The sequence below is a fragment of the Larimichthys crocea genome, chromosome XII (assembly GCF_000972845.2).
Source record: "Larimichthys crocea isolate SSNF chromosome XII, L_crocea_2.0, whole genome shotgun sequence".
Lineage (NCBI taxonomy): Eukaryota > Metazoa > Chordata > Actinopteri > Sciaenidae > Larimichthys > Larimichthys crocea.
The window spans coordinates 20,385,581-20,408,571 of record NC_040022.1 but is presented as its reverse complement, the minus strand read 5'-3'; the positions used below and the strand labels follow the sequence as shown (position 1 = coordinate 20,408,571).

Sequence of the window (22,991 nt, the reverse complement as noted above, 5' to 3'; positions counted from 1 at the left end):
AGCTCAATATCAGAAATATCTGTATTCTGTGATTTGTGCCAAAATATTTTAATCAGTGACATCCAGGTGTATTTGTAAATGATGCATGTGGTTGCTTTGTTTTTCCATTGTGAGCTGGCCATTACATGTAGTTTACATGAAATTTAATACATTTATTGTGTTAATAATAAATAAATATGGTGTAAAAAAAATAAAACAATGTCCATAATTCTTTTAACAGACAATAAAATAAAATGATTATACTTTATCTCAGACATAATTAAAAATTAGCTGTATGTGTAACTATATTGACATTAGGATGTAAATAATAATCACGGAAAAAGAAAATACTTTACATGCTATCTTTGATTCAGGGTAAAGGAGAACTGAAAACAGTGGACTAAAATAACAGCTGACTTGAAAAAGTATTTTATACAGAGTTATATATAGTTTGAGTTATTTACACAGTAAAATCCATCTCCTGGATTATATTCAATCTATGGACAGCATCTGTTGTAACAGATAAAAACATTACTTAGCATCCATGAATCAGATCATGAATGTCCTGTTACATCTTTGCACACTGAGAGTAAACAAGGTGAATAATAAAACTTCAACGATCCATCCCATTATCTTCTGACTGCTGCCCACGGAAACATGCAACCCTCAAACGCTCGCAGAAGTCCAGTTCTTCCTGTTGGAAACAAAAGTGTGACTTTAAAAGAGGTTTTCTAGACAAGGACTAAAGCTAAGGCTAAATCACAGTATTATATTATTATTATTATTATTATTATTATTATTATAATAAATAATGCTTAATTAACCCAGTCTTACCAGACTCAAAGACATAGGAATTACCTGACTCTCTTCTTTTCCTTGGAGCTCTCTGGATCGCTGTCTGAGAAACTCCTCCAGACCCAGAGTAGGATTCCTGCAGTCTTTGAGACCCTGTGGACAGTCTTCTACCAGACTAGACAAACATCAGAAATAATTGTCATTATAAATGTGAACCATGAGTTTGTGAGTTGTGAGTGTTTTAAGATGGCACAGTAGAGAGTGTTGCTTACCAGCAAAGGGCGCCGAGCACATGTTCATGGAAAGGTGAGTGTGGTGTGCGGAGAACAGATACCAGCTGCTGTACCATCCCCATGGAGACAACTGTGCCTGCAGGAAGGAGGAAAAAGAAATACATTAGATTGAAGATGAATGAAAGTTTCAGAATGAACATATTATTAAATGATCAGAGCTCTTTCTAACAAGACTCAGTTTGCCCCATAAGAAGGGATAGGATGAGAGAGATGAGAGTGGGCACACAGGGAGGGATGGTTCCAAGATGTCCTAATTTACCATCCAAATTGAAAGACCTGGTGTGGCTCAGCTCAGTCTGGTCTATCCCACTAACAGATTAGATTTTTTTGTCCTAACTTAGCCTGGAAAGCCTTGGTTAGATTAAACATCTCTTTCAAAAGTGTAATGGACAAGCCAGGTAGAAATACCATTAAGTTATAAACAACATTAAGAAAATCAGAACTTTTATCCTTAAAATAACCTAAATGGAGTCATCTAAAACCATTAAAATAACTATGGTCAATACCACAAAACATCAGCAGCCAGAAGACAGAACATACAGTGTCTTCAATGATTTGAATTCACCAAAAAAAGATCAAATTTTACGACTTCTGGTTGGGAGAAGTGTACAACACAGAAAGGCTCTTTTACCCAGTTCAGTGCAGATTATATAGGAACTGGGAAAATGACTCCTGGGAATGAAAAGCATTCTGTAGCTGTTCACACATTTTTAAATACATTTACATAGATATGGTGGCTCTGTACTAAAATATTACACCACATAACCAGGTGATAACATTCTATAATTAAATACTGTAATGAAGTTAAACATGTCCTCCACTCCCAGAATGAATGGAGAAGTTTAGATTTTTTAACACTTGATTTTTATCTTCATTATACTTTTACTTAATGTTTGTTTTGCACCAAAAATACCAAGACAGAGACTCTTCCACTGAAACGACGTGTCACTATCACAACACGGTCTGAATGCCAGCTTTCTGACGAAACAGCACTGCACTGTCTTTTTTCCCTTATTTGTACCTTTCTGTTCGGGATGTGACGTCAGCAGGTTGAGCAGAAGGAATGCAGACTTGGTTCTGAGCTTCTCGTTCTCCGACTGCATGCCTCGCATCAGCACTGAGAAGCCATCGTGGGTCAAGAATGCCTGGAGTCCTGCCTCCTGCTCACGAACCAGACCTTAAATCACAACAGGATACAATCAATCAAATAAATAACAGCATAATTTCTAGCCAGTTGCAAATCAACTTTATTTAAAAATTAAGATGTTTTCATAGCAAATCTTTACAGCATTTTCTTTGACACTCACACGAAACAGCGTAAAGAGCTTTTACTCTGACGGTGGGGTGGGGGTCTGAGTCTGTCAGCTGCAGCAGTTTCGGCAGCGCCCCGATGCTGAGCAGGTGGACCTGCACCTGCGGCATGTTCTGAGCACAGGAAGCTATAAGCTCGGCAGCACGCCACCTCAGTCCACTTTGGGCGTGACACAGATACTTGGAGAGGCACAGTTCCAATCCACCAAGAATCATCAGGTCTGTGAAGCAGACGTGGAGGAGCATGCAGTCAGGATAGAGCCAATAAATAGAGTTTTATCTAGGTCCATGCAAACATCTGATCTATAGACTGATTGGAACATAATGTCATTCATTACATACCTCTAGCATTGTCCAGGTTCTCACACAACTCTGACAGCACCTCAAAGGCTGATTCACGCTCATCCTCATCCTCTTCATCCATCTCTTCCTCTCCTTCTCGTTCCCTTTCACTCGTTTCCTCTTTGCGCAAGACAGCCAAGCACTGCTTCATCTGTTCCACCTCATCCATCTGTCCTTTGGCGACTTCTGCAAGAGCTTCTCTCAGCCATGTTTTCCTCTGCAACAAAGAGGGATGACAATAATGGGGTCATGGGTCCAAACGAAGACTTACACTCAACCTCAAGAGGATGTCACTAAAATGGACTGTCCTTTCATAACAAACACACTCACAAAAATGAATATAGATCAAGGAGTGCTGAGCCCATATGGACACAGCACATGTTGTGCTCTTTGGAGACTAACCAAGGTGAACTAGAAGACCCGACAAAGTGTGTTTATGTGTAAAGGTATCTGCCTGAAGCCTTCTCAGATTTGAAATGTATACTGAACAGGCGTTTACCTCCTCTGACATGGGTTCAACAGGGGCAGGTCCCTCTGCGGCTGACCCAGCATCCATAGCGAGCTGGAGGACCCCCTGGAGGTTCTGGGGATATCTCCTGTTCTGATTGTTTTCCGCCATGATGTGAAAAACTGAAGAGAAACATCAACAATACAACTGGATTTCAGACATGATGTGCAGTGGCACTCGATGGGACTTGAGGATATGAACCCAAAACAACAAAGAAAGCACACAGAACAGGCGGATTTGATCTTGACACACTTGATTTTAGTCTGAAGACCACAGTCACTGCAGTTTAGTAGTAACAGCTCATCAGTTTAACACACATCACATGCTAAATAACAAGAAAATAGACAAACACGGAGTTTAACACAGCTGTAATTTAGCTACTGATAACATTACACCTCGGTGACAGTATTCGTTTATAAGTTATAGTTTGTTCTTACCTCGTAGAGCCTCTAAACGGTGTTGAATGAATGAATGAATGAATGAATGAATGAATGAATGGGCACGTGTCTTTTATAGCTCGTTATAAACAGAAACGTGAACGTGCTAGAACATTCTAGCTAGCTGAGCTCACGAGTGGCAAGGAGGTCGCCATGCTTTACCGTAAAACATAAACCAAATTGGCAAGTCAAATATTTTACCCCTTACTCTGTTCTCACCTCGAAGTCATTTCCGTCTCTTATTGACTTATCTTCGCTAATCCATCCCTTTAAAATTATTATGTATTAAATCTAACATCAATACGACCTTGGTGTTTAAAATACCGCAGCAAACGCGACCTTATTAGCGTATTTAAGGTAAATCAGTAACATTTGTACGCGCGACGTTCAGAGAGTATTGATAAAAGTGAGATAAGCACCGCATCAGGACTAACGTGTCGAATATGAAATGAATATTGCAAAATATTTTATGTAATATAGACGTTATATGCGTAATGTATATAAAGAGATGCACGTGTGTGCCTGTGTGTAATAAATATTTAAATATTACTAAATATATACAAACCTTACCCCCCTCAAAGTAACAGGGAAGTTCAAAAACCAAAAACGAATTACTTCCTTACAAACCTGCAGTTTGGCGCTTTTTCTTGTTGATAAATAATCACTTGACATGTATAATAATCACCAGTAGTAGTATTTTTTTTAATACCTAACTGATACCCCTGTCATAAATCGCTACTGTAGCTTCCTGCTCGTAGTGACAGCTGTGAAAGTATCCGGATACTATCTTGATTTTTTTATTACTCTTTGGCTCGTCCAACCATCCAAGATGGCGTCGCTTGTGGGACTGCGCGCATGTTTCTCCGGTAAAAACGTTCAAATTTCTCGTATCATGTCTGTTTTTGTGCATATCGGACAGTTTATGAAGCCATAACACTCTGGTTTGCTCTGCACAGCAGAACATGTTGTTTATAAGTGTAGAAATGTGAAAGCAGATGATGCTGTCTCTGCCAGGAGCAGAACAAGGTCACGTTACCATTTGTGTTAGCCGACGACACAGTTAGCCGGGGATGAGGACAGACTAATGAATGATGATTAAAACCTGTTAATGTTATAAACAGATAGACAACGACCAAAGCCGACAATATAAGTAACTAGTGGCGTCTTATTTGAAGGAGAATGACTCGAGTCTTTCTTTCTCATTCAACGTGGACCTGTTAGCTCCATGTCAGAGCTGATCCAGATATATCACTCATGTCACAGCAGGTGACTGCTTTTATAACAACATGCTGTTGCTTATTAGACGCCTGCATGTTTAATATCTTGATTGAACCTATGCAAAGACGTGTGAGGCACTGTGCTAGTGCTAATATAGTATGGGAGACATCACTATCGATGTGTGCTTGCACTGATTGAAACAAACATGAAGGCAACAACAAAATGTGCATTCACTGACTGGTCAGTTTGAGTGGATACAGTGTGATATAAATATGTTTTGCAGTGAGATTGTAAAAGCAAACTTTAAATGTCACGGATCAGAAATATCTTCAGAAAGTCTCTGTGCTTGTATTTTGATAAGAAACATTATACTGGAACACATGGTAATGAAACTATATATTGATTGACTGATCAGTATAACTAAGTGTAATTCTCCCATGTTGATTTCTTCACAGCCCTCCAGCTCACCTCGCCGGGCCTCCTGCACAGCTCCTTCAAATTGGTGAGAGTGCCCCCAGACTGCAGCCTACAGGTTGTTTAACATGCATTTTGTAACTGTATTTCATGATTTTTTTTTTCTGGTTTGTGTTGTAGTGTGCTGTGCCTCTGAGTCGGCGGACCTTTGCTGCAGAGGCTAAGAAGACGTACAGCAGAGACAAGCCCCATGTAAACATCGGAACAATTGGCCATGTTGATCACGGCAAGACAACCCTGACTGCAGCCATCACGAAAGGTAGAATCACTGAAATCCTCTCTCTAATGCTTACTGTAGCCAAGACGACCATAAACCCAACACATTGGATTATTTAATTCGGTTTTGAGACTGAATTGGCCTCACTGAACTACGACTAAAAAGTCAAGACCTTGACCTTGATGTGTTTTTGCATCCTCAGTGCTCGCTGACGCTGGTGGTGCTAACTATAAAAAGTATGAAGACATTGACAATGCCCCTGAAGAGAAGGCCAGAGGAATCACCATCAACGCCTCTCATGTAGAATACACCACAGCCAACAGGCATTATGCTCACACGGACTGTCCTGGTCATGCTGACTACGTCAAGGTAATCAGCTTTACTTCTACTAAGCACCTGCAACCAACCTGGCCAAGAGAGTTCTCAACATGATACAAGCTTTTTTATTTTCTTTATACGTTCACTAAGTTACTCTGATCTCTCTCAGAACATGATCACAGGCACAGCTCAGATGGACGGCTGCATCCTGGTGGTGGCGGCCACCGATGGTCAGATGCCTCAGACACGAGAGCATCTCCTGTTGGCCAGGCAGATTGGTGTCGAGCATGTGGTGGTTTTCATCAACAAGGCTGACGTTGTGGAGGACAAAGAGATGCTGGAGCTGGTGGAGATCGAGATCCGTGAGCTGCTCACAGAGTTCGGCTATGATGGCGAGAACACACCTGTTGTAATAGGCTCAGCCCTCTGCGCCCTGGAGGTGAGGTGAACGCTGGCAGTCATTTGTCTTATTTAGATGATACTGTCAGCTACTCAGCTTTATCAGAAAATAATTATCCACTCAACAAAATCATGAGCCCAAATGTGGCTCCATCATTTATGACAAGTGACCGATTACAGATTTTGAGTTTCTAATGTGAGATATCTTTTCTTTTCTGCATCTCAGAACAGAGAGCCTGACCTCGGTATGAATGCAGTGTTGAAACTGCTGGAGATTGTTGATTCTTACGTTCCTCTGCCCAAAAGAGATATGGATAAACCTTTCCTCCTGCCCGTTGAAGGAGTTTATTCCATCCCAGGTATGTAGAAAAAAACGAGAAGTGCAGCCTGCACACATCAACACTGAACTATAAAGTTAATCCAGTCAATATTGTTGCTATTTGTTTTTTGTAATAAATTCAGAATTTAAATGTAGTTGTTGAAACACTGTTTCGATCCAGTCTCCTCCTCTCCCATGCTTTAGAATGATAATCAGAAAATGTAAGAACATCATCAAAATGTATTCAATTAAAATTCAGGTTTCATTATCTATCAAATCTAAACCAGGAACATAAACTTTAAAAAAGGAAAGCGTCTTGCTAAATTTGATCAATTGTATCTTTCAGGCAGAGGTACGGTGGTGACGGGCACTTTGGAGAGGGGTATCATCAAGAAAGGAGATGACGCTGAGTTTGTCGGCCACAATCGGCTCTTCAAGTCCGTCGTTACAGGTGAGTGAAAGAAAAAGCAAGAGACATTTAAAGGAGGAGCTGCTGTGCTGTTTACGGACTACAGGAACCAAAAGATGACAAATATACATAAGGCAAATGACAAATTAAAAAATATGAATAAATGGGTGAAGAAATTTTGCAGATGCTTCAATGCACGGTACAAGGGCTCACTGAATGTTTTGATTATGTGAATTAGTGCACTCTATGTGATTAGATGATAATTATCTGAGAACAGGTCTCTGATACTGATGAGACCAAGGTTATGTCAGTCTGTATGAGTATTGGTGTATACACAGGAAATTCACCTTGCTGTCCGTCCTTTGGTGTTCAGGTATTGAGATGTTCCACAAGTCTCTGGATCGGGCAGAGGCAGGAGATAACCTGGGCGCTCTGGTCCGAGGACTGAAGAGGGAGGACGTGAGGAGAGGGATGGTGATGTGCAAACCGGGATCCATCAAGCCTCACCAGAAAGTCAAGGCTCAGGTCAGAGAGTACAAAGCTGCAAACTGTTGTTGTTGATGAATTTTTAAGATTTTTGAACAATCAATTAATCTAAACAGTCACATCTGTTACATGACTATATATAAAACCCACCAGCTGTAATGTGCAAAGAGCAATTTTAAAGTCAAACTGGGAGACGAGCCAGATTCCTCAATACTGACTCTGAGGTCATTCACTCGCTTACAGTGTTCACAGTATCTACTAACAGAGCAGGAATAGTTTTAGAGGGAGGCTGTGAGCTAAAACAGATTATGGTTATGTGTGTATTTGTGTGTATGTGTGTGTTTTTTAGTCCAGTTTTTAGTTTACTGTTATCCAGAACACCAATATGTTTGTTTGTGAACACATTTGTGCTTCCTTTATTACAGGTGTATATTCTGAGTAAGGAGGAGGGAGGCAGGCACAAACCATTTGTGTCCAACTTCATACCCGTGATGTTCTCTCTGACCTGGGACATGGCCTGCAGAATCACTCTGCCTGCTGACAAGGTGTGTGTGCGTGTGTCTTTGTTCATTGTCCGATGGTTTCAGTTCACCCAGCTAATGTATGTAGCTACTGTTTACTATTTATGTGACTTCATGATGTTTCAGGTCTGATCTGTAAGAGCCTCTGTTAAGTTATTTCTATAGGGATCTGAAAAATGACTCCTACAATACATGCGTTTTTATGTTTTTGACATGTGAAGCAATGCTGCATTTTGGCATAAGCAAGTTGGGAATTATGAAGTTATAGGGATGGTATGTTTTTAATTTAAAAGGTAGTATTTAATGTAGGACTGCATTTTATTACAGCCTACAGTGGTTTCTGATTTTCTGGGTTTGCTCCAGTGAGGATATGGTGTTGGCATAGACCAGTTTACAAAAATAAGTAAAAATTTCCAACATAAGCTGATACTTTTAAGTCCTTTTTACACTTTTTACATTTATAAAAAACGTAGCACAACAGCAGGATTTTAGAGGACCGTAACGACTCTCCTCTTCTTGTCTTCTTTTAGGAAATGGTGATGCCAGGGGAGGACACCTCCTTGATGCTCACACTGCGCCAGCCGATGGTTCTGGAAAAAGGCCAGAGGTTCACTCTGAGAGATGGAAACAAAACCATCGGCACCGGCCTGGTCACAGACATCTTGACAGTTACAGAAGAAGACCAGGTCGACTGGGGAAACTGAAGGGAAACTGCAGAGAGGGCTCAGCTGGGGGAATGGTGCACTGTGGGGGGGTCAGGGAGGGAGGGAGGATCGGTGGGTGGGTGTCTGTGTCTGGTCACATCAAATGATTATAGAAATAAACATACAGTACATGAACCCATGCACAAACATAAAACATTAGAGGACTCAAAGCAAAGCATGGCTCTGTTGTGCAGATCCGCCCAACCAAAATACCTGTAATGTTTTACATGTCTTTGTGTTTAAAGGCCAGGCTGTCAAAAAATCTGTCATTTATGTAATAAAATGTATTTAATATAAAAACATCCTTTGTTTTGTGGTATTAGCTATCTCTAGCCAGATGATTTTCAAAAAATATACACACAAAAATTCTTGCAATGTACAAATAATGCTAAAGGACTTGGCAGGCATGCATGCTGCATGTTACAAGAAAATAAATTATTACAGTGATTCCTAGTTCGAACTCCCGCCCATTGCCAGCTGGGATTGGCTCCAGCCCCCTGCAACCCTGATAAGAATAAGTGGTTATGGAAAATGGATGGCTGTTACACCACACGAGGGCAGCAAAGAGGTGCTTCAAGAGTCTGTCTGTAGGTTCAAAGCTCTGATCTCAAAATGATAACAGAATTTTAAAAGTCTGTTGGTGAGATCATTTGAAAATGTAGTCCAATAAAAGTTGCTTATTCTATACTTGGTGGTTATATATTTTTAATATATCTATGATTACAAACTCCAATAGTTTCTAGGTTATATATACCCATGATGGTCCGTTATCCTGAGAGTTGAAGGATTAAAAGTTTGACTAGTCTCTTTGGTCAGATGCTCTATTAAAATGTTTAAACTTAAGTACTGCACATATAACACAATATTTTATAAAAGGTTTAACTTTAACTATGTAAATTTCAAATAATAACTGTACAATAACATCCCCTTGACCAAAGATCAACACACACGAAACCGGCAAGTATTGTAATATACACGGTACTGTAATACAATAAGTCTTTATTTTGAATTGTGACGACCAGAGAAACAGAAATGCTTATCCAAAGTCCTCTGCTGGAGGGCTTTGGATAAGTCTCAGTAGTCTCAATAATTTTGAACACAGTGACCTTTAACAGATCATTTAAGTGTGATAATCCAGGCTGACCTGCTGGTTTTGCGGACCAAATAGTTGGTGTCCTCTCTGGTTTGTTCATCCCCAGCAGGAAGTTCTCCAGTTGCTGTGTTGCTGTACGTATTTGAGTCAGTACCTCCTGTAATCCAATCATCCTGTTTCTGTAATCAAATACTGTATGTCTGCAGGAGCCGAGGCTGGAGCAGCAAATACTACTGAGTGATGTGCTCAGCTGGAGCATGAATGTCTCCATAAGCAGAAATCTTTAAGAGATAGATGATCAGAGAGTAATCACTAGTATGTACTGGTGGTCTGTGATACTGGTTTCAACTGTCTCTGAAGAGTGCTGATACACTAAATGTAATTCAAACCAGCGTTCACCCATGACTTATGATTGCTGAATCTTGTCAGACTGTGCTTCAGGAGACATTTGTACTCTGTTAGCATGTTGTTCATGTTGACAACAACCTTAGTCTGTAGACACGTGAGGATGAAATGTATAATATCTAAGCAATGACTGTTTTATAACACTATAACGTAGTCGGAAGCAGCTGTAAGAACCTTTTCTTAATAAATGTTAATATAGACATCAACAACTACAAATACTTCTGAGAACCAACTCCAAGAGATAATGAATGATTAGCAACAAAATCATCAGTGGTGGAAAAAGTATTAACATCCTTTATCTGACTGTACTTAAAGTATCGTGAACAAAGATGCAGGAGAATGGCCAGTTTGAACGCTAAATTATTATAAATGTCATTGTTAGATTGTTATGACTAATTCATCGTTGTTTAAGAAGCAGTGTTGTGTTGTAGCTGGGCGGCCAACAGAAAGAAGACAGAACACAATAATTGTATTTCATAAGCGTAATATATATTAATTATACAAGTAACTAGAAAGTGCAGCAGTCAGATAAATGTAGTAAAAATAGTATTTATTTCCTGTGAACAAATAATCAGAGTACAAACATACTTTTTTCCACCCCTAAATATAGTGATATAAAATATGAACTTTATATAAAATATTATTATGAAATATGAAGTATTTATTTATTATATTTATTCACTTTGTTAATAATTTGCCCTTGAATGAGTTGTACATGAAAATAAGCATTTAGTACATCTTTATAGTAAATATTTTATATACTGCTTAAATAATTTTGTTAAAGTAAAGCCAGAGAAAACTTCACGTTGAATATAAGTTTATTACATATTCACACGGTCTCCTTTGCTCAGCTTCTCTTGGGGCAGTTAGACAGTAGTTTAAATTACAGTATAAACCACCCTGATTTCTAAAACTAGTTTCCTCTATCAGATTTTCCCAGTCAGGGCGGGTTTTTCCAACCAGCGATCTTCCACTCACAGGTTCATTCCTCTAACCTCTAAGCTGTCCGCACCCTTTAAAAGAACAACATTATTCTGTGAATGGAACAAGAAACCGCAATCTAATATGAAGACGACGCTAACACTGGTTTCCTTGACTTGTTCTGTCCCGATGACATGTCACGTCCTCAGGCCAAGGACGATGAGATTTAAGGGTTATTTCCAGCTAATCTTCAACATGGACGCCCATTTCCCAACAACGCTGACTGATTCTGACCAAAATCTCTAGGTGGTGGGTGGTACGTTCCCATAGGAAACACATCAAACTATAAATCCTTTTCAACATAGAGGCACCAAAGTGATTTTCTTTTAGCAGATTCATGACAATAATTAGCCACAGCAGCATGTAGACTTTTCAACTACAGCTTTTATTCTGTATTGTTTATTACAAAGAGAGCAACCAGCCTGTTGATAAAGAATGCTTTGGGGCTTTTGTGGTTAATTTTTGGTGAGTCCATATGTTTCATCCATCGGTAGCGTAAAGTAGTGAATAGTATAGTAAAAAGTTTGGTATATCCTCAGGACTGACTATTGTCTAATATGTCTGGACTTATGGCTTTAGGAAAGGAAGCACAGCTGTTGTATCATGTTACTTTTTTTCCCATCCTCCACCTCCTTCTGGCAGCTGAGACAAACCAGCAAAGAATAGAGCTGCTGCAATTAAGCCTGAATTTGCCTTTCAACAGCCCACTCTTCATGTTGGAAGACTGACCCCTCCACGGCATCTCATCCTCCAACACTGCCGAGTGGGTGAGAAGCATCCCAGTTTATTCTCAGTGCTCTTTCCATCACACAACACGTCTCAGAGGACACAGTTAGAAATTATACATTAATTCGGCACTAAGATAAGTTAAATGCATGAAAGGGTACGTTGAATCTGTCAAATGTCACTGTGATGTGACTTCTTGTTGCCAAGATAACATTTATAATTTATATCAAACACACCAACTCTTTAGCTGACGGGTCATATTAAATGGTAATTGAATAAAACCATATTTTGGTAGCAGATACCAACACACAGACAGATTTATATTCAACGTACAGATATTCCACTAATGTCTGTACATTTTACAGGAATTTTAACTATTTCCCATCAGTGGAAACTTTAATTATGTCTTGTAAAAAACAGTAACAGCATCAGTAACTGTTCGGGTGTTTTTAAATAAGCTAAAATTGTCAGCTGATAGTGTCATGTAGCAGAAGCCCACGCTAACCGTTACGTTTCTGTTTGTTTGTGTCTATGTGTGTGTTCTACGTGTGCGTGTGATCTTTTTTCCAGTGTTGAAGGTTACAGGGCAGTGAAATCAAGCAGCACTGCCAAGTCTTGTCTGTACATATGCAAAGACATGCCTGATCGATTGCATAAGAGTGAAAGAAGAAACCTCTGACCCCCCATAACTGGACAACAAATCCATTCAGTGAGTGCTTACTGTAAAATTATCCCTGTACTTGTCTGTCTATCATGAAGGAAAAAGAAAACTGTTGGCTTTGTGAGATATATTTTATTGTGGTTATCAACAGGATAATTGTTTTGTCTGTCAATTCATAATTGTTGTTTCACACAACAAACTTAAATCCTGTGAGATAACAAGGTGCAACTCAGAGTGAAGATTGCTTCAAATGCATTTAGTGGAAGACAAGAAGAGGTCAGTAGACATTATTTCAGTCCATCAAGCAAAGAGAGTATTTCTGGTTTCATATCTGGTAAAGTATATGATATTCATTTTTAAAAATAATACTTAGTGTCTAGTCAGCCAGAAAGATCACGAACCAAAAAAATAAATACATTTATTTACAATAATGACATGTACAAATTAGTTCTTCCCTCTTACTATACATGCAGGAAGTCCTCAGCCCTGCTCTTGGCTCAAATGGCAGTGGAACCACCATTTGTTTTCTAGAGCAAGCTTATTGTGGTATTTTCAGCACAGGTCAGCAAGATATAAATACAAATGTGTTGAATTTTGCTGAAATGGCAGTCATGTGTATAAGTTATCCCACATGGAGCTTTTAGTTTGAGAAATGTGGAGGGAAGACTAATTCATCTCATCTTGGATAAGTGAAACTGTGGTACACAGTCTGACCTAATATCTTTGTCACATGTCCTATTAAAAATAAAAGAAAGACGGATGCCACTGGAACAGAGAAAAACAATATAAACTGTTATATGACTCAATGGATTCACCAGTAGAACCAAAGTAATATATAAAAAGCATCTATCAAAGGTTTATTTGGAAACATTTGGTCATTTTAAGACGACATGAGCAGGCCAGAGTAAAACTAGGACGCTCGTTGTTTTCCCTCAAAGTTAATTAATGTTTGTTGATTGCCTGCTGGGCTGCTGTTTTTCACATTATTATACTTTAGTTTTACTTTAAAGATATAGATATATAGATATAGATATATACTGTATGTATTCATGGCATACTTTCATGAGATCATGAGCTAAATGTATTGCCTGATATATCTATTATAACATTATGATGACACTATAATCAATCTAAATCTAAGTAAAGCTTGTCAAAACATTTATCTATTTTGCATGAGTGATTACATGACATGAATGTAAGAAACTTGTCCTCTGAATATTTACTGTGGTTAATATAGTCTTTAATGTGTTGGCTGTTGTTGACATCAGAGCGCTTGAAGAGATTTCTCAGTGCTGTATTTCATGTTGTGTTCCAGGGCTTCCCTTTGGCCAATATTTCTTGTTTTTTATTTAGCGTTTTAATTTACACCGATGTGGTGCAGTATTACTCCACACTGTATCTCATGTGCCAGGCATGTGACAGGGTTTAATTTCAGATGACTTTAAGTCTGCTTTTATCGCATGTGGGAGCCTTAGAAAATTGTGTCAGATCTTTGATAACCAATATGTGACGAGTTACAGTTAGATCCTTCTGTTCACATTTTTTTATAACTTACAGAAAGAAAGGGTAAGTACAAAAAGGGCTGGGCTTTTGTGGTGTTTTTCATATTTGTCTGTCTAAATTTTAGATTCACACAGGTCACGATGATGGCAGCAGCACATGTATAAAGATGAAAAGACATCTGTAAAATATAGTGTACAACTGTATTTTTTCTTCCCTCTGAACATATAATGCATCTGGGAAGAATTGACAAATTAATTTCAATTAACCATTTGCTAAACTTCAATTCTCACTAGTAATTGTGCAATCATAGCTTAGCATATCTAACTAGGCATGTAGACATGTTCAGCTCTGAATTTATTCAAATATTCTGTATTGAAAGACTGTGGAGGGTGGTTGGGATTTTTACCCTCTCCAAAATTAAAAAATAGCAAGTGTGTAAGGTAGGAATGGATTAACCAGTGTTTTGTCAACTCTACAAACATTAGCCTGTCTTATTATTATTTTGTGTAGGGTTACATTACAGTTACGTGAAAGCCTTATTTATGACTAACACGTCCACTATGTCCTCACTATGTGGAAACCGGTCCTGGATTCTACCATTAGAGTGTAGGCTAATATTAGCAGCTCTGCCCTGCTGTTTATTGGAGTTGGCTTTGGGTTACACCTCTAGAAACCCAGCCAGTATTACTGAGACAGGGTTGTTAGCCCTGATGCTAAAAGCATTTCATCTTGCAGTTTTAAAACATACAGTACTATTTAGAAATAAGCATAAATCTAACCTTTTGTTTGCTAGTATGTAAGCTAAGCAAAATAAGCTATCTATCTCTGTACCGCAATACAAGAACAACTGATTATTTCCAGGTTTTCTACGTGGATAATGACACCTTTTGCCTGGGACTGTTAACTTTAGCCTTTCATGATGTAGCCAGAAGTGCATACTGTATTAAGGATATTTGTTTAGTTTAAAAAGAGTTCAAACTTTAAAAAGTTAGCTGAAGATGGCCTTTGCAACCGACTCATGAAGCTAATAATAGCTTAAATAGCTTTGACAGTTTGACAACATGGCAAAAGTAATCAAGAGGGCTAAGGTTTCAATTAAATGTAATGCAAATACAGATATTTATTTATATTTATGGGAACACCCACAAAATGTCACATCCATTTGTTAACATGTTGCAGAGTTACTGTGCGGCTTTCTGTACGTCAAATTAACATAAAAATATGTTTATGTGTAGTCTGCACCTACAACATTAATGTTAAGTTTGCTGTATTTAAACTGTTAGACAGGCCATAAATGTTCGATTAATCTTTCTAAGTTAACTAACTCACCATGTTTAGTCTAAATTTTGCTAAGTAATTATCTCTCCTTGCAACTTTTACAACTGCTACCAACATAAACATGGTAATGTAAAAATCTGTATCGCTTTAGCTCCCCTATTCACGTTTTAAATTGTCCATCTCTAAATTTAAAAAGAGGATTTAAGTCGCACACTTCTTCTGCAGCTACAAATCTAAAAAGACTGGACCGCAGGAGGAAAACGTGAGTTGGACCTGTAGTTCTCACCTAAGCTAATGGCCTTCTTTGCCAAATATCAGCAAGGACACCTTGTTGACATTAATATGAGTTAAGAACACCCTCCAACTATGACAAGACACCGACTGTATGTATATTGGAAGTTAAACCACTCAATGTAAACAGCTGTTGGTACTAATTCTCCAGTCAGAATCTAAAGAAGAGGGTACAAGATGTCGTAATTCAAAGAGTGTCAGTCAGACCTCAGATGGTGGAAAACAATAAAGATATGATGTAAATATGGCATAGACTGTATGTTGAATGAATGATCACTCTCCTCATCTCTCCACATAGACCTGTTACTATTTTTAATACCCTCTGTAGATTGGAACCATCAGTGGACACTGAAGTGACATGTTTCGTGTACGTCATGCACTTTTTGCTTTGTGTTGCCACCTCAGCCAAGGGTAGAACTTTTTTCCAATATTAACATTTTTCCTTGTTCTCATCAAGCTGTTTTTATGTACAGATAAAAACAGGTGAATAGAAAACTCATTGCATTGTTTCACTGGCTGAAATATTAAGACATAGATGAGTATTTTTCCCTGTTAGTATGCATAAATGTCATATGATGCACCATTAAGTTTATTTGCCCTTTTTGTGATGGAAATGTTTATAACTCTACCTTGTCATGTGTCTCCCATAGTTACATGCAGTCCATACTATGTATCAGTTGTATATAAGACAACTAATTAAGTCATCAACTGACATTGTATAATATAGAATATTTAAGTTATAGCATTAAGATGAAAATCCACTGTTGATCTACACTTTTTCTTTTATCAAAATGAGTCTGGAGAGTTTTAGTTTCCTAAACGTTATCTGCAAATTGTCAATTTCACTCCACACTCAGTTGCAATTCATATATTTGAGGACTGTGAATCTAAAGATAGTCTCACCGAAACTATGAAACATTTCCCAAAATATTAATACAAAACTATGCTATTGTCATGCACTTTACTACTAGGGGCATCTGCAAATTGATACATGACAGTTTTGTTTAAATTTGTTAAAGCTCAGTAACCATCTCAGGGAAGCAAAACAGTTATTCCAATGAGAAATGTGATAAGTTTCATCCTTGCTTGTATGATAGAGATTAGAAATGTTTCTCCACCTGCAGCAGAAATGTCTTGCAGTAGCCTCATGTCAGAAAGATGACAGTCATAGGTCTCTACGTGTGATGCTTGCATTGCACACAACAAGCAGCAACCAAAGTTCACATCACTGATTCTCTACGAGAGGACTTTTGATCACTTTCAGGAGTCGTCTGCTCATTCAATAGCTCTGGTACACACTTCCAGTCTTTCTCCTGATCTTCCTTGTCCTCCTCCTCATCCCTGCTGATGAAGGCCAGCTCGTTCTCATAGCAGAACGAGTTGGCACCAGATGTTGGGAATTTTCTCTCCTCCATGTCCTTGGCACTGCATCTTGGGGTGGACGGTACTTCAAATGTTTTGTGAAAGTAGGCGTAATCTATCCTGTACTGGCTTTTCTCCTCAAAGATGACGGGCTCAAAGCGGTGACCCCACAAGATCTCTGAGGGCAGGTAAGAGCTGCGTGCTTGCGTCGTCATTGCTGTGGCCTCCACCAACCCTTCAAGTATAATGACTATCTCAAACTCAGATGTTTCAAGATCTTGCTTACTAATACCAAACAGTGGACTTTCTTCATCAATTTCATGTATGACAGTAAGGGGTGCAACCAGAAACAGGCGGTCTGTACCTTTGTCATAGCCTACGTTCATGTCAATCTGATCTAGGGGGATATATTCACCTTCCTCTGTGAAGCGGGGCTTGACGAGCTGAGCTCGCACGTGAGCTTCCACAATGTGGCTCTTTCTTAGATTGGCAACCCTGAACATGAGGCACAGTTTCCCATCACGCAAAGCAATGACTGCATTGTGGCTGAACAGTAGAGTCTCTGCACGCTTTTTGGGCCGTGCCATCTTGGCCATGATAGCACCAATCATGAAGGCATCGATGATGCATCCCATGATGGACTGAAACACCACCATGAAGACAGCAGCCGGACATTCCTCTGTCACACAACGAGCTCCATACCCAATGGTTGTCTGGGTCTCAATAGAGAACAAGAAAGCTGCCACAAAGGTGTTGACCTGCGTGACACAAGGAACAAAGTTGTCGTCCCCTGCAGGATGGTCCATGTCACCGTGTAGGAGGGCAATAACCCAGTACGCCAGGCCGAATGTTAGCCAGGACACCACGAACACCAGGCTGAATAGCAGGAACATGTACCGCCAGCGGATGTCCACACAAGTTGTGAAAATGTCAGACATGTACCGCTGTGACTTCTCATCCATGTTTGAGAAATTGACGTTGCATTGGCCAGCCTTGCTGACAAACCGGCTGTGGTACTTGCGTCTTGTGTGAATCTTGCCATTGCCGAAGCTGCCCACAGCAGGCATGGTACTTAGTCTCAGGCCTTCTTCGTCGCAGGACAGGAAGTTGTGTTGGTGGGCCCTTCCCACATTCATGCCTCGGTGGGGCACAGCCACGTGGGTTCAAACAATCAGCCCGGTTCATACAAAACTGACCAGGCTCACGGAAAGTGTACTGCTCCGTCCAAAGCTAAAAGGTGAGGCACAAATGTAGTTTCCTGTAAAGAAATGACAGATACGATATTAGTATACAACATTATTGGTTATTGTATGATATCAGTTAAGAATTTAAGGATATCACATATCTCTCTATCTATTTGTTGCAGCACTTTGTTGACTACATTTACTTTTTACCACTTAAGGACATACTTCTTCTACTCATGATCATTATGTACTTAAAATATCTGGACTCCTCTCAGGACTCACTCACTGTCAACTATATAGGACCTGCTGTTTAATAATAGCAGCTGGTTTACAAAGCTGTGCCAAAGCATGTTGTAATTTTACTTAATCATTTTAGCCTGTTGCTTTGTAACACATTTTTTGGATCGTTTTTCTTCTCAAAATGTTATTTACAAAAATCTGTGTTTTAAAGCAATTTAGGACAAACCTGGTAGATGATTTTCAAACTGCAGACTATGTTGAAAACTTGGTTTCAGGGCACGATATTTAACCTTGCTTTAAAGGATTCCAGTTAACCTAGTACATTTCATTCGTATTGTATTCTTACATAGCCTACATTTGATTTTCTGTCCTACCTCCGTTCTCCCCTGGTCTGTTGAAAATACTCTGGTATATACAATACATGTTTCTCTGATCAACAAGGTACAGAAATAGCCAGCTAATCCAATGCCCTGCCATTTTATGTGACGTATCTTCTGTTTCCTCCAGCTGGCACAGCTATTAGAGTCACTGGAGTACTGTGATGAGGCTGTGTGATTCCCCCGTGAGGTTGAACTGGAAAATAATATGGGCTGAAAAAGACGGGGTAGAAAATGGGTATCATAGAAAACACAGCCTCAAATATAAATGGTTTACAGGCACATAATGGAAAACATATTTTAGGAACTGGTCAGTCCCAGTTGTAGCCTTTGTGCACTTTGTGCTGTCTGCTGGTGGTGTTAAAAGCTGTTAACATGTTAACGTTGTGTACAACTGTTTTTTTTTGTTTGTTTGTTTGTTTTTAAATCCCTGTTTGTCTTGGGTTAAAGAGTCTTCACAAATTACATATATGAACGTCTTTACATATATACTTTTTTTCTGTACAGTAAAATTCACTGTAGATGTGATTACAGATTTTGGGAACGATCCAGCCACCCTGCTGTAAATTCAATCAGAATCCTTCACACAGAAACATGTTACTCTAAGCAAGACAACTGTGATCCCAGCATGTATTGTCTGAAACAAGCTCATAGTGCTTAAGAAGACAAATTGTCTATTAATGTCGTGGTCTAGACAACACAACATTGTGGTAAACAAGAGCCTACAGCCAGGCTAGCGGCTCTGGGAGGCTCAGTGGTGCTTTGAGATAAATCCTAATTTCAACATGCTTTAGTAATATGTTTACAATAACAATGCTAACATGTTTAAGAGGTATCATATTTATTCACACCTTAGTTCAACATCTGCTAATTAGCACTAAATTCAAAGTACAGCTGACAGATGTTTTATTAGTTTTATTGATATTTGACCTAATGATTGATGAAAAGTTATAAAACTGACCTTGTTCACTCAAAAGCACAAAAGGTTTTAACATTATGCTAGAGCAAAGGTCAAGGATCACCAAAGACATTTGGTGCATCCTCTGGGAACCACAAATGTCTGTACAAAATGTCATGGCTATAGAGATATATAGAGATATTTCAGTCTGGACCAACACATAGTCATTATAGTGCCCTGCCACATGCATGGCTAAAAATCAAATTTCATAAACCTGCATTTAGGACCAAGAACATTTAAAAAATATCCTGCAGATAATTTAGATATAATAGAATACAGAATAAGACGCTGCATCTTTTAGAAATTATTATCATGAGTCATTAGGATTAGTCTTTTGGGATGTCTGAGAACTCTATAGGATTACAAGCCTGGCTGGTTGTTGCACTCACCTCAGTAAAACATGGTAGATGATTACTGTTTGTTTTATTTCTTCATGATGCACTCAAACACCAGATAATTTACCTCAGTACTTGTACAGTGTGCAGTTATAAAGCAACTGGGGTTTTATCTTTAGCAAAACTTCCAAATGGGGTCACTAAGCCTGCTGTGCAGGTGTCCCCACCAGGGATACTCTATAGCTAGAGAGACATTAATATCCCGTGTATACAACAGAACAGGTGTGTGACAAACAGCAGCTATCTGCACAGAATTAAATTCAGATATGACAATAACAACAAATCTGACTCTTTTTTTGCCTGTCATTGACTGGTGGTGTCTTTTATGCAGCAGTTGCTGCTTCTCAATGCTCTAGTTGCTAGGAAGCAGGATGTTGAGTGTCCAAAGGATATTAATATCTAATATTCTATGCGACTGCTCCTCAGCTCTCACAGGAGCCACACTCTGCCTGCTGGGCTGTGATCTAAGTGCCGGAGCAGCGATTAGTTTATTTCTCTGCTGATATTCACAATAGGAACTCAGTTTTCACTAAAAATAGATTAAACTACGACAGACAGTCCACATTAAGGGAATCTAGAGCAGGGCTACAGTGTTATAGCTTATATCTTTTCTGTCTAAAATCATAAGTGGCTTACCTTGTGAGCAATATTTATGTTCCAGATAAATGTTGATTTCCAACTTTCCTTTTCTTCCAGATATCCAGGTCTTTTAGCCAAACTGCTGCATGTTTCTCCTCAGGCGTCCTTCAACTCTTCTATTACGGGTAGAACCACTCTATCCTCCTGAGGCAGAAAAGTAAATGGTCACAGAGTACCATCATGTCCATGCCTCCTAGTTTTATCGCGTCTCTTTCTCCGCTCAATGAGGACAGCATTACATTCACTCCCACTGTCAAGTCCTCCAAAATTGGTGCTTGATTGATATCCAGTCGATCAGAAACAAACCAAAAACATAGAAAATGACTTGTGGAGCACTGAAGTCATAATTTTGAACCTCAAAATGACTTGATCACGGCCTGTGGGGTCCAATCCAATCATAAAAATCAATCCCTCACATGAATTATGTCATGTCAGTCAGACAGTTGTCATGGACAGTCAACAGCCTCACACTTTCTTAGTAGATCTGCTATCTGATCTTATTCTGTTGCAGATCCCACTCTGTATCCCACATCCAGTGAACTATTGCTCACTGCTCAGCTCTCGTCCTCCCCCTCCCTTTCATGGTGTCACTGTAGATACTTGGCATTTGGAGACTACATGCTCTTCCCCTTACCAAGTATTGCACTAGTACTGGTCAGCAATATTTAGAGTTGAAAGAACTAACAGCTACACATGAACGATGTGTACGAGAGTCCATATAGTTAAATGCTGGTTAACCTGATTTCTTCGCTATTTTTCTAGTAAGTACTTCTTATCCTGGCACATTGGGTGTATTGTTGGTCCAGATGTAAAATCTACTGAATTACGCACTTATGTAATAAAATAGGGAAAAATTAAGAGGTCATTTACACCTATAATTCATGGGCATACTCTGTAATATTGTCTTTAGTTTCCAACTTAAACCAAACAGATTACAGAGTGGGTGGTGAGATCTCCATTTTTACTCATTCAGAACGCAAGGCAGCTAATGTTGAAGAAGCTCAACTAGAAAAGCACACGTGGGCAGTGTCTTACTGCACGTCACTTCTTTGTCTTAATGTCTGTGCATGCATGAATGAAGGAGGAAATCAAGAGTCTACATTCAAGCTAGCAGCTCTGTGAGAGAATACTTAGGGACAAATGGATATAGGATACATCATCTGACAACCATGAATGCATGTACAAAAGATGATGTTGAGATATTTCACAGAAAAAGTGAAAATGTTTGAGGAAGAGTGAAAGGATCACCAAAGTAGCAGTATGATTCATCCTCTGGGGACCATGAATGTATGACAAATCATGGCAATACATCTAAAAGTTGTTGAGATATTTCAGTTTGGACTAAAATGGTGGACCAACGTAGAGAGAGTTTACATTGTCACTCTTTCTGTGCAATCACAATTTATTTCCAAACACCTCAGATTAAAACAATATGCTCTATGCAGTCTGCAAGCTACAACACATCTAATGTTGGTTTTTAACAACCCAATGGCAGACTGCCTTACCCAGGAGTGTGTAATTCTTTCGTGAGCTTCACGGGACACAAACAGGATCTCTAGTTCCAGTACTGGTCTGACCCAGATTCACTCGAGAGGCCATCAAAGAGCAGACAGATGGGTGGAAACACCTTTCACCCGTCTGTCTGCTCTGCTGACACTGTAATATGACAGCCATGGATGGCAGTCTCAGTATCAGTTTTCTGATTATAACAGGAAAACATATTTGACCTTCATGAGTGTTAGTACTGTTGAATGGAGGACAAACATTCCCTTAATATACAAGATATGACAATGCATATAAGATTTGACATTTTTTAAGGAATGTAAATGTATGTGTGTTAATTTAAGGTGCCTGTAGGGATGTTTTGTTTTAAAGGAAAAGATATTACAGTACATATATTTCATCTGAATCTTATTTGTTAGGAATGACTTTTGAGTGCTATTTAACAGCTAACAGCTGTTATGAAACTCTTTTGAAGCATTTATTGAGTAAAATCTTCAGCAGAAAATGTACAGAATGTAACATTTGGTAGGCTATAACTTTAATTATAATTTAATTATTTTTCGACTGCACATTTTATACCTTAAAGTTGCTTTGTGTGTGTGTGTGTGTGTGTGTGTGTGTGTGTGTGTGTGTGTGTGCTGCTGTGTTTTGAAGCTGTACATGCA

At 39.0% G+C, this 22,991-nt stretch overlaps 3 protein-coding genes across 6 annotated transcripts; 1 reads left to right on the top strand and 2 right to left on the bottom strand.

The window, feature by feature from the left end:
* Positions 1-24: 24 nt before the first annotated feature.
* On the bottom strand, positions 25-3,844 carry hspbp1 (HSPA (heat shock 70kDa) binding protein, cytoplasmic cochaperone 1). The gene is made up of 8 exons (XM_019274287.2): positions 3,666-3,844; positions 3,220-3,350; positions 2,721-2,937; positions 2,375-2,599; positions 2,089-2,244; positions 1,047-1,143; positions 838-949; positions 25-673 (listed from the first exon to the last, which is right to left on the bottom strand). Exons 2-8 carry the CDS (start codon positions 3,337-3,339, stop codon positions 593-595), a joined length of 1,008 nt encoding a protein of 335 aa, XP_019129832.1. The 5' UTR covers positions 3,340-3,350; positions 3,666-3,844; the 3' UTR covers positions 25-592.
* A 573-nt stretch (positions 3,845-4,417) lies between these two features.
* Positions 4,418-9,032, top strand: tufm (Tu translation elongation factor, mitochondrial). Its single transcript, XM_019274269.2, has 10 exons — positions 4,418-4,531; positions 5,339-5,385; positions 5,478-5,616; positions 5,777-5,943; positions 6,062-6,331; positions 6,518-6,650; positions 6,957-7,061; positions 7,393-7,544; positions 7,931-8,050; positions 8,557-9,032. The coding sequence occupies exons 1-10, from the start codon at positions 4,495-4,497 to the stop codon at positions 8,728-8,730; spliced, it is 1,344 nt and encodes a 447-aa protein (XP_019129814.1). The 5' UTR covers positions 4,418-4,494; the 3' UTR covers positions 8,731-9,032.
* A 3,431-nt stretch (positions 9,033-12,463) lies between these two features.
* Positions 12,464-21,382, bottom strand: kcnj12b (potassium inwardly rectifying channel subfamily J member 12b). 4 transcript variants are annotated; one of them, XM_019274266.2, is made up of 3 exons: positions 20,821-21,382; positions 18,829-19,044; positions 12,464-18,288 (listed from the first exon to the last, which is right to left on the bottom strand). In XM_019274266.2, the coding sequence occupies exon 3, from the start codon at positions 18,164-18,166 to the stop codon at positions 16,889-16,891; it is 1,278 nt and encodes a 425-aa protein (XP_019129811.1). In that variant the 5' UTR covers positions 18,167-18,288; positions 18,829-19,044; positions 20,821-21,382; the 3' UTR covers positions 12,464-16,888. The 4 variants fall into 4 exon arrangements, with proteins under 4 accessions (XP_019129811.1, XP_019129812.1, XP_027141731.1 ...); XM_019274267.2 differs by lacking the exon at positions 18,829-19,044; XM_027285930.1 differs by lacking the exon at positions 20,821-21,382 and having other exon boundaries at positions 18,829-19,766.
* Positions 21,383-22,991: the final 1,609 nt, after the last annotated feature.